The 12906-nt window shown below is 31.7% G+C and overlaps 1 protein-coding gene across 1 annotated transcript in view; it reads right to left on the bottom strand.

Annotated features, from left to right (window-relative positions):
• LOC131853160 (uncharacterized) overlaps positions 1–12906 on the bottom strand; it is a 40150-nt gene that overhangs the window by 5523 nt on the left and 21721 nt on the right. Inside the window, exons 4-9 of the mRNA XM_059203983.1 lie at positions 9202–9226; positions 8609–8764; positions 7923–8067; positions 7165–7391; positions 5935–6412; positions 4894–5106 (exon numbers count right to left, since the gene is read on the bottom strand). Coding sequence (XP_059059966.1) covers positions 4894–5106; positions 5935–6412; positions 7165–7391; positions 7923–8067; positions 8609–8764; positions 9202–9226 — 1244 coding nt within the window. The remainder of the gene's footprint in view (positions 1–4893; positions 5107–5934; positions 6413–7164; positions 7392–7922; positions 8068–8608; positions 8765–9201; positions 9227–12906) is intronic.

Genomic DNA, 12906 nt, shown 5'->3' with positions numbered 1-12906 from the left:
TTTTTATATTTTAATACATTTACAAATAAAAAATATATATTATATAAAAATATATATTGTTACACGAATATGTCGCGGGCTAACTATACATATAAATAAAATTGGAGTATCTGTAATATTGAAATAACCGTTTCTTACTACATGCATATGAATATAAATACACCAAAATAACATTTTTTACATTTTTTGTCTCTGTCTGTCTGTCTGTTTTTTCATGGCTAATCTCTGAATTACTTGATCGATTTTGACGGGGCTTTTTTTGGCAGGTAGCTGATATAATAGGGAGTGACTTAGGCTAGTTTTATTTTAGAAAAATAAAGTTAAATTCCACGCGGACGAAGTCGAGGGCACAGTTAGTTCTATATAAGATTATCTAATGTAGGTACCCGATACCCAGTATTTTTTAATATTTTCATCGTTAGCTTGCTAATACGTACCTAATATCCTTCTTAACGTAGAAAACACGTCACGTGCACAGATGCATATTATTATGATGATATCACTTACAAGGTCATCTATTCTCATTTGAATATTAGCTTATATATATCGTTCTACATGGTTATAGCTAACTACAGCCTATTATAATAAGTTAACTATATATGGTACATAAAACAAATATGTTATCAGAAGAGGAAATAATAGCCTATATTTATTTCATTTTCATTTAGCTAGCTGGTATCTATTTCCAATTTTCTAATGACTCTAATTCTAGATGGTCTAGTCAGGGCTATTATCAACTGTCTCACAGATATTGTGGTGAGCAACTTTATACTTGATATATCACTTTCCGCAATACGACAAGAAGTATAAAACTTTTACACTTGGAACTGTATTTACAGTATTTTTTAAATATAACTAAATAAATAACCCTGGACAATTAATACAGCGCCATTTAGTCCCAGGGTAAGCTGTGCTTGTGTTATGGGTACTAGACAACTAATACAAATACTTAGATGTTTTTGTAAATACATACATAATATACATAGAAAACACCCAGACCGATACAAATAATCTATTCATGAAAACAAATGATTACACAGTGCAAGAAATCAAACCCGCTACCATCGGAAGTAAAGCGGTGTGCTAAACCGCTTGATGACCGAGGCATCAAAAAACATTTATACAATAAAATAAGACTTAGTAATTAGTATTTTAATTAGTATAAATCAAATCTTTATTCATCTTAGTGCGCAGGTCACTAATTTGAATGCATTGAACCAGAATGCAAATGAAACCCTGCCTGGATGTCCTTTTATCATATTCCTTAACTAATGTAAATATGTTTGTATAAATACATATTTATATTGTGTTTATGCATGCTATACCTACCTAATCAATCAGCGCTTTTCATAATTATACATTAAGCCGTTTATGTTTGATTAAATATCTAAATAAAGGAGTATTAAAATGTAAAGTATCAAAACAAATTTCTTTATAATTTGTACATAATAATGCCAGGACCAACATCCATTTCTTTGTTCAGGCACTATTCCAATCTTATTTGTATATTTAAAATAAACACTATCATAATTTCACCGTAATATGGAAGGGGACTCCTGATACACAGGAATTTTCTATATGTATATAAAGACTATATGTACGAATGGGTACGTTGTTCAAATATTATTGTATTAAAAACAAAAACATACTGATTTCCTAACATTTTAAAAGAATGTATGCAATACAAGAAAACTCGCTTTACTGGTCGATCCCTCTGTCTACGCAAGTAAACGAACAGATAGACAATATAGTTTTTACTAATATGTCTAGTAAGTTTCATGACACAGGTAAATTTTACCTGCTCATTTAACACAATCATATGACCAGAGTATAATAGGTATATTGTTGATGATATCATCGTATAATTTGTTTTTTATTCAAGTAGTTAAGTACCTGTATAGGTATTACATACATAAAACGAACAAGGATATCTGAATATTCAACTGTTATCATTAGTAAAACTAGCTACATATCAGTTAACCACACAGATAACTCAATCATAAGAGTTCTCATTATCTCATATTGGTTTAGGTATCTACCTAGTGATCGACTCGTAACACTAGTGGTATGGTATTTTACATTTATCCATTTGATCATAAATTGTGAGTTTAGCTAGGTAACTATTACTACCTACATATGTCTAGTGAAGTTTATTGCTTTGTTCATAATAAATAACAAGTATTACTATAATTAATAGTGGTCAACTTACTTCGTAGCACTGAATAATAACCAATGGCTTGGATTTATTATTCTTCATAATGTATAATTTTGTTACGGCTACCACTCTATCACGAAACTACTTCTCAACGTTTACGACACCGTTTAATAACACTGCAATACTGTACTGTTCACGAAGTACCAAGCATTAACTCTAAATTTGTACATAACGTTCAATTTTAACGAAAATCACGCAAATAAATGCAAGAGCGCATGAAGGTCGCGATAATTTTTCCGAAGCGCGGAAAATTGGCAGAATTATTGTGGCTCGCGGCTCGACTATAGCCGCAGCCGTAACTCGCGACGCGGTCGACAAAATGCAACAAGATCGGCGACTGAGCGTGTAGAGCAAGCGCGGAGTCGCGCTCCGGCAACAGCCAACAGCCGCCGCGACCGACAAAGCGGGCCGCTTATCAGTGCAAGGCGGAATCATGTGAAATCATGCCCCCAATGCCTTTAATAAATTGAATATCAACTCAACTATGTCCAACCTTCTCTATTTCTCTTTTACTATCTTATTATCTTTAACCATAACGGAACTGGACGATTAAATATAAACAAAATATGTAGATACATCCAATTTTATCATTTGCGATTAAAGTTAGAAGGAAATTCTAAATAGTATTTTGTGTACTATACGTACATAAAATACTATTTAGAAGAGTTACGCGATATGCAGCAAGAAGCTTTATACAAACTGATCGCACACATCTGCACTTCTATCTCACAGGTCCTTTATAGGTAATATTTAATTCGTAATATAGTTACATAATATGTACTTCTCCAGCATGCACAACATACCCATATGGTATACAATATACATTACAAATAGTAAGGAAAACTACCTAGATGCCTAATTCTCAATTTGACTCTACTTTTTTTATAAGTATGTTCCGAGACATTTTAGTTTACTACATATAAATAATATATACTTCTTTTTGTAATTGATACCGTTTTCTCTTGGTTTTGTACTATTTTTTTATAAAGGAACTTAATTATTTTTATTCTACTTAGCTATAAAAAACGGAAATGATTGTTGTGTATGTATTTTTGTTTTGCGTTATAATCTTGAGATTTATAGACTTTAGTAACGGTTCAGTAAACGCAACCTTATATAATCATGCAGTAGTAATTTGTGTCGAAATGGTGCGCTTTATTCATTTTGTTAAAGTTATAACGTAACGATTTTGTTACATCGGTTGGTAGTTGGTACCCAATTCTTAGTTGCAGTTGATGCAGTGTGTGCATCTTCGATAGATATATCTATTTCTATTATGCACATACATAACTATTGCCTATAACAATTATATGCTACCTCCGTAATGCACCGACTACACATACTGTAAGCCAAGCACAATTACCTACGATATGTAATAAGCTATACAGTCATAATACACAATTGCACATTGCATATCCTAAGTGATTCAAAGTAAACTGCACAGCGAATCTTTTTCTACGTACCTACATAGCATTCAATTAATATTATTCTATCCTATTAATCATAGCGGAATACTTAGTAATTTTATTAGAGTAATAGAAAGTTCTCCGAACATTTTATCTCAGTGCTTGAGTTATTATTGTCGTTATTATAATAATATATTTATATAAACCTCATTATTTTATATAGCATATATTAGTTTGTAATGACTTTTAACTTTTTAGCCGATATAGTGTAAAACAGGTACAAATTTGTGATTAAGTATTTGCTTAATGAGAATAAGAAAATACATAAAAGTTATTTACTGATCTATAGTATACAAAGCTGCATTATTCTATCATTTTAAATGCAGTGAACTCTTATATGATCAAAGGTAAAATGTAAAACTAAACAGCAATGAAGTTAAACATATGTGTGACTTAATAGAAGTAATAATTATTCTTATATACTATTTTTCCTAGTTATGTTGAAAAATCGACTACTTACAAAAGATAGTTGACTTAAAGTGTCACCAAAGACAGTTTCAAAAAGACAGTGTATCAAATACATAGCAGTTGCTATAATGTTTAAATAATGAATGTATTTTATTTTGTGTAATTGTAAAAAATATTAGCATTTTGCCCTCTTTCTCTATATATACTATAAGTTTGCGAAATTTCATACTCCTCCGTCCTCGCAATTTTCATAAAAAGTTAAATAAAAAGGGGTACCTACAAAGTTTCTACTTCACGTTACGAAATATAGTTTTTAGATAACCGTAATTTTGAACTATTAAAGGAGTAAGAATACTAAAGAAATACATGGATTATATATTTTTTTAATCGAATTAAGTGTTATTTCGCGGGAATCCATTTCCTTACTTAATGGATTTATATTATTTTGATTAATTTAAGTCTCTCAAATGATTATTACTTTTAGAGATTATCACCCACGCACAACGGCTTAGAGGATAAATACGGTAAATAGTCAAACAGGGATTATCCTGTCACACGTTCTCCCATTCTTTACTGTGACACCTGTGTATAATGGACATGAATAATACATTTAAAAAATGAGTAGTAAGATAAAAGTACCAGCCCACATATCGGGGAATAATATCATGCTCTAACTAATACGAGCAGAGGATTATGAAAAACGTAGACAATATTACGTGGGGTAACTAGTTTAATTATTAATCTATTACATGTTAGCTTACCTACCTGTAGTCATAGATGTGGAATTAAGATCTTCATACTTACCAAACTATCTCCTTCGGTTGCTTCATTACTATTTTTTTCAGGAGTACTATTTTCTTGATTTGCAAACATTTTCCTATGCACTTTTTTAAATTCATCCATTAACGCATCGTGTTGTTTTTTCTGATCATTATCTATAGTTTTTGGTACATTAGCTTTCTTCACTGGAGGTGCAGTTGCTTCGTTAGACGAAACGTTCGCTGTGTTTTTTTTATTCTAAAAAAGAATAGTACCGTTTGGTATCAAGTTGTAAGTATTAAATTTATTTTACAAAATGCGCAAATATACAAAAAAAAACAAACTAGAATAGGCCATTCCCACTATTTAACTCCTACTCATTCTATTATTTACTCATTCTTCGAAGTTTTTTCCTCTGATCTCAGTTTGTGTCATATATGAATTAGATATGATTGTGCTAAAAAGCATAATATTTCTTCTAGGAATATTGATAATACCTATAACTATTAACTAAATATAAATATTAAATCATAATTGAATTTACAGTACACGTTATCTACGCGCTTTAAATTACTCACTAACTTTTAATTTGTCATTAATTAAAAAAGTGTTTAGGATGTCATTAATTCATTAATATTCTAAAAGAGGAAAATAGATATTAATTAATAAGTTTAGTCATACTGTATGTGACTAAACCTGTCGATCTGAATATATTTTATCGTAAACAATGATATTCTAAAGCGTTATCTAATCAATGATGTATTGAATATCATATAATCAAAGCAAAAGTACCACTGAAATAAATATCTATGTTGACTAAGTGATGTATGTGGACATGAACAAAGCCGGATATTTCTTTGTCCAGGAGTGATTCCCAAATTTACTTATGATGTAGTTATTTATTTATATTTCATTTCGACTAGAAAATGGTAAATACTGCTATATTAATGAATGAAATAACTAAGCAGAGCTTATGTTAGGGTGCTAAACAACCATTTTTAAATTAAATACTATTATTATTATTTTGGAAAGTATCAAGAATAAAGTAAATTACTGCATGTTCAAGGATAGAAAGAATGAATTTACCAATTTCCTTTTTTGTATCTCTTCCGCAATGGCACTTGACAATGTGGTGGAACTAGAAACACTAGATGAGTCTGACATGTCATTTTTTGGAGGCGGTGGATAGTTGCAGTGGGATTTCCCACATGCTGCTGTACTCGTGTGGTGAACCTCAACTACTATAGTCTTTTTCTCATTATCTTTATTCAAATGGCTGCCTGAATACTTGCTTTTTCTAGGCGATTGATTGTCATAACTACATTGTATAGTCGCACCGTCCTCAGTCAAATTTATGATTGTTCTATTCGATGGGCTCGTTATGAAATCGTTGTTTTTACATCTCATACTTTTATTTTCGTATGTATGTGGATTATTTGGTATACTGGGACTATCATAGTCAGGTTCGATATCTGAAGGAATGTCAAAATTGTGTATATTACCATTTTTCCAATCAAAATCTAAACTGTCCCATGTTCTTCGTTTCATTCTATTCATAGTCAATCTGAAACAAAATTCATATAATAATATAAACATTTTAATAGCATATTATGCTTAAATATGATTACGTAGTTATAAACAATTTAGTAATCAATGAACACATAGGGCAAAACTACAATTTCATATATTGCAGTTTGGCTTACAATTATTTTAATCATCATTATTTTAAGCAGCTTTTATCATATCACAGCTGAGAATGTTTCGCACTCGTAATAAAAGGATTCAGGACTGCACAACATTAGCTTTATATCACATTTATTTTGAAATTTTCTGTTCATACAACGCCAGATACGCCGCATTTGTTTTTAGGTCTCAAATTCGTACTGCGTATTAGAAAAACTGTTTCATTACATAAATTAGAGAATTACAATAGAGATTTGTGACTACATTTCTTATGCCTTATCACAGTACAAATACATTTCAGTCACGAAACAGTCCTACAATTTAATACATGGTCTGTACCACCTGTCGGAGTAGGCTCAGGGTATCCGTTAAAAAACCTATTATATTTTCGATTAGACACAAGCAAAGCTGGTCGAATTGGATAGTAGCAGTAATGATAGAACATTGGAAATCATAAGCTGAAAAGGTCTTTATATGAATAAATGATTTTGAATTTGAATTAGGTAATGGTAACATTGTACTTCGATCTGAATGATCTCTACAATCTCTGATATAAGAGGCTTTAGATAAGATAAAGGAAATAAAACATGATGTTCATGATATTATTGTTTACCAAATACACATCATACGAACCTATCAGCTCTGTCAGCAGCCTCCTCAGCAACACTTGCCAACCGACGTCGTAGAGCAGCCGGTGGCGCCAGAGGTGTAATTGGTGCAGGTGGTGCGGGACTGCGTTCACCAGCCGCTGACGATGCAGAACTATTATACCCCGAACTCTCCGGTGATACTAAGTCTGCTCCCGCACCTTCCCGAATTACCAATTCTAGACGACCTGTAGCTTTCATGGCTGATATTGCCTAGAATTGAAATAAAAAATTAAGTATCTTGCAAGAGCATATATATAAGTAATTGAAAAAATAAAAATTATTCATATTGCACACACTTGCGTGTACGTGGAATAACGCCCACTACTATAATTCTTTTTATTTTCAGGGACAATTTTATTTTTGCAACATGGATACTTCCATACTTGTTCCTGCTGGACAAGTCAATGAATGACAATTCTAGGTAAAGATTACTTTGTTATGACAATAAATAACAAAATAATTTGTCGGCCTCGGTGGTCTAGCAGTTTAGCTCACCGCTTTACAACCCATGGTCGCGGGATCGATTCCTCGCACGGTACAAACATTTGTATTCATGAGTAGTATTGTTTGTATCAGTCTGGGTGTTTTCTATTTATATTATGTATGTAATTATGAGAAGTACATATATATCTATTTATATAGTATTTATATCAGCTGTCTAGTAACCACGACACAAGCTCTGCTTACCGAGGGACTAGATGACGTTGTGTTAAAAACATTTTTATAATAAATTATACAAACCTCATTAAAAGATACATTTGCAAAATCTTGCCCATTACATGATAGAATTTGATCACCAGGCCTCAAACCTGCCTCGCGGGCTATGCCTCCTTCTCGAACAAATTGTACAAAGATGCCCGGTTTCCATTCAGGACCTTTGCAAATTCTACAAATAAAATAACTTTAAAGTTATGACTGAGAATTTGGTAGGTTATCTAACATTTACTACTTAGGTACTTATTCAATATATTTTGGATTGTTTATATATTAATTTAATATGAAAAATACTGTCTGTTTTTAGAAAAGTATAGTACATAGAAAAGAATTAAAACATGACTTTGTCTACTTAAAATTTTAAAAATATTAGTTATATGCATAGGTATACCTAACCAGTACTTATATTTTAGGTAGTACCTGTACAAACTGTTTTTTTCAAATATTTTCTATATATTCAAAATTGATGTGATAAAAAACTGATATTATTTTGATACTATCTTTTGAACTACATCAAAATGGACATGTCACGAATCAATCAGCATCAGCAAGATAAACAAAAACAATGTTTATCATTGTTTATTCAAATCAAAGATATCGGGATATAACATTAGAATATGAATTCGAATGACATGGCGAAAACTCATTGTGTATATATGTACTGGTATAGAACATATACGAGTGAGTTGGCACTTATGTTAATGTGTACTTACCCGCATCCTAGCTTTGCCCTTGGCGGTACCAATATAGATAGGCGTAAGTCTGTAAGCCGATCGGTGTCATGACAAAGAGTAGGTGATGAGGAAACGTCAGACGCTAACGATGCTCGTTCTGATACAAACTGCCAAGAAAGAGCCTCGTGGGCTTTCCTGAATGATACAAAAATAATTATTCCACTGAGATTTATGTATGCGAAAAAATAATTATTAAATTCTAGAGTTAGTTATAATTAAAGTATGTAATATAAATATAATTTACTTCCAGGAAGAACTGTCAATAAAGTGTTTTTATTTAGGACTTTCAGAAATCGAAACGGTAACGCTTGAATGGGCCAATTTCATTATAGAAGCACTATCTGACTTTGTAGAAATGTATATCTTCTGATCGCTATTTTTGGATTCTTTTATTTGAATCCATTGTAGCCAGTTATTACTTAGTTACATATACATAATAATAAAAATGTAACTGATCTTCTATATACATGGAAAAAGTGTTTATTTTTTTTATCTATCTTCTGATAAAAAAATTATTAATAAATAAAATTACTACAAATCTTGTAAATAATTGAATTCGATATTGAACTTACTCTTTCATGGGAAGCATTCCAACATCTGAAACAAATAGGATGTTGTGTAAAAATCCTTAAAAATATTCAATCGTTGAAAACATTACAATAATTAAAAAAAGATACAATATCAGTACTGAACACTAATTAATGGTTTTTTTACAATAATGGCCTATTATTGTACTTATTAAATTAAAAAATAATTATATATTACAAATATAAACTTGAGAACGACAGAGTATATTAAAATTGATATTATGAATGATTTCAATTAATGTATTTCGAATGAATGTTAGATTAAAAAAGTTGACTATTAGAAAATAAAACATTTTATTTTATTTCACAAAAAAATATTTCTATTCCATTCTATAATTCTTATAAACAGACAATAACACCTACTTAATTTTAAATAATAGGCAAGTCTGTATGTTACCTGTAACATACACAGGAATAAAATCAAAGTTCTCTGTAATTACATTAGTGCTTATTTTTAAATATTTATACTCGCAGACAAATGACTTTGAATTAGGTTAAAGACTCGCTTTCACGGTTATCGCAAGTAATGGCAAACACATTGCCGACAATAACACTGCCTTCATAATGGCGTAACTTCAGTAACTTTTGATTAATTAGCATAATGACATTCGTTGCCACATTGTTACAGAGAGAGACACCTACGTAAGAATGAGAGTTGGCACTGTAATTGTTATGTAATTCTGCCTCTCATTATTCTATTGCATTACAACCACACGACAATAAATCTGTTTTAGATAAAAATGGTTGACTCGCTTCATTAATAGGGAGCTATTAAGAAAAATCAAGTACTATTCTAAGTAAAGGTAAAAAGTCATCTGCTTGGGTACCTCTGTGTCACCTATTTCAACCGCCAACCAGCTTACTTTGTATTTGTAAGTTGCATTTCGGTTGAAAGCAGTGAAATCACGGGATAAGAGGCATAACATCTAGTACTCCAGAACGGCAACGCATGACTCGTGATCTCCCTCATGATGGTTACCACTCACCATCAGGTGGGCGTCTGCTCATTTAATATTTCATTTACATAAAATAACAAGTGTATAGTTAATTATACGTAATAAATGTAATTATTTTTAGTAATTAATTAAATACGTATGTACTGAATCATAATTATGTATGGCGCATTCGTTTCTGTCTACATTACTAAAAATAGAGAAATTATTTTTAAACCACTCGCAATTTACTCACCCTCAAAATTCTAAAATACACGTACATGTATGCATAGATAGATATAAAAAAAATTGTGGCATAGATAGCATATATATATGATATCTATGCCACAAATTTTGATAATAATTTAATAGTCCAACCGGTGTTGCGCTATATTTATATCTTGAGGAGACCTCCGTGTATAACGTGAGCACTAAGTCTGATCAGTTAGTCCATTGTGACAAATTTAAAAGGAATTAGCCACGTTTATTTCGAACTTATGTGCAATTACATTACACATTATTAGCAAATGTAGGTCACTATTCTCTTTTACTAAAAATTCCTTTCTTCCAGTTTAATGTAACTTATCTCATAGAAGGGCCAATAGATACAGTTTTAATTTTTTAAATATTATATTTTAATGTACATGTGGATTACAGTGCTCATACTATCTCTGTAGATGCCACACACCCCGGCGAAGATACACTCACAAAAAAACAACAGGAGCGCTCTCTATACTATTAGGCACATTGATTGAAGTAGAAAAAGTATAATCCATCACATTTAAAATAAGTATTGTTGCTAAGTAACAGTTTGTATGTAACGTGCAACTGCAATCGGAACGAAATAAATTATATTTACAACTGTATACGTAATCCACTGAATATCTCTATCAGGTTATGGACTAGCACTAAAGTGAATATAATTTAGTGAATTCTAGAATATAGTGGTGAAAACAAATCAAAATTCTGAAAATGGCAGATGACGATACGTCGAGTCATGGAATGTACGGTATCATGAAACTCAAGGGTGCTTCGGACTTTCCCAACTGGAAATTTCAAGTACGTAATTATCTTGAAAATAAGGATTTATGGAAGATAATAGAGTTGGAACACTTTGATGACAAATTCAAAGATGACGACCGTAAAGCCCGTACTACGATTTGTTTATTATTAGATTCCTCATGTTTTACTTATGTATATAATGCGAAGACTGTTAGAGAAGTATGGTTGAGACTCTGCAGAGCATTTGAGGATAAAGGTTGGGGAAGACGCATCACGTTACAGCGACAGCTTTGGCAATGCAAACTTGAAAATTTCGACTCTATGAATAAGTATATATCGCAAATAATATACTTATCGCAGCAGTTAGCTGATATTGATGCAGAAATATCAGATGATTGGATTATTTCCATCATGTTAAGTGGTTTGACTGCGGAATATAACCCGCTCATAATGGCTGTGGATAATTGTGGCAAAACAATTACTCTTGAGCAAATAAAAACCAAACTGCTACAGGAATCGAATAGACAGTCGGAAGGAAACTCAAGTGAAGTACAAGCTCTATCTGTAAATAAAGCACGAAAATCTGCGGGATCATATAAAAAACCAACCGATCGTAAGCAGATGACTTTTAAGTGTTTCAAGTGTCACAAACCAGGACACAAGGCATCAGAATGCAAAGAGACAAAGCAATATACTAAGAATGTCTCTGGGTTAGTTTGTCTGAACATGGGAGAAACTAATTCGAAAAATTGGTATCTGGACAGTGGCTGTTCTAATCATATGACGCACGATAAAAATAAGATATCGAATTACAAAAGTCAAAAAAGTGACTTAAAAGTGAAAGTAGCGAATGGTCAAGAATTACCAGTACAGGGAAAAGGAAATGTCGAACTATATACAAATGAAACATCTAAATTGAATTTAGAAGATGTTTTACACGTTCCCGATTTGTCCATGAACTTAGTCTCGGCAAGCAAACTCATAAAAAATAATTTTGAAATTAATTTAAACCAAGAAGGTTGCAGCATTAAGAAAGAAAATAAAATTATTGCGGTTTGTCAAGAAGTTGGCGGAATATATGAAATAAAAGAAAAACCGATAGTCAACTTGACATTGTCAAATAAATTAATTTCAAATCTTTGGCATAAACGTTTGGCTCACCTAAGTAGAAAAAATATGTACAAATTGAATGGATTAGTAACTGGTATGAATTTAAAATCGACAAATTTAAGTGAACCATGTGTACCTTGTATTAATGGAAAGTCATGCAAAAGTCCCTTTAAAAATCAAGGTATGAGAGCTACGGATATCTTGGAAATAGTGCACACTGATCTCTGTGGCCCAATTGAAACAAATTCTCTAAGCGGATGCAGGTACATGTTATTATTTATTGACGATTTTTCAAGAAAGACACATGTATATTTTTTGAGAAATAAAAATCAAACATTTGCTAAATTTCGCGAATACAAGGCAGAAGTAGAGAAACAAACAAACAAATCTATTAAATGTCTAAGATCTGACAATGGTTCAGAGTATTGTAATCGTGTTTTTGACAAATTTTTGAAGTCCTCAGGTATACAACATCAGACCACCGTACCATATACACCTGAACAAAATGGTGTAGCTGAAAGAGCAAACAGATCCATCATGGAGAAGGTGAGAACATTGCTTTATGAAGCAAATCTCAGTAAGAAATTTTGGGCAGAGGCAGTGAACACCGTAACATATTTAAAGAACAGAAGTCCTACAAAAGCTA

Source organism: Achroia grisella, unplaced genomic scaffold (assembly GCF_030625045.1).
Source record: "Achroia grisella isolate CSIRO2021 unplaced genomic scaffold, CSIRO_AGI_Agris_v1 utg900, whole genome shotgun sequence".
Taxonomy (NCBI): Eukaryota; Metazoa; Arthropoda; class Insecta; order Lepidoptera; family Pyralidae; genus Achroia; species Achroia grisella.
This window is presented reverse-complemented; position numbering and strand designations above follow the sequence as displayed.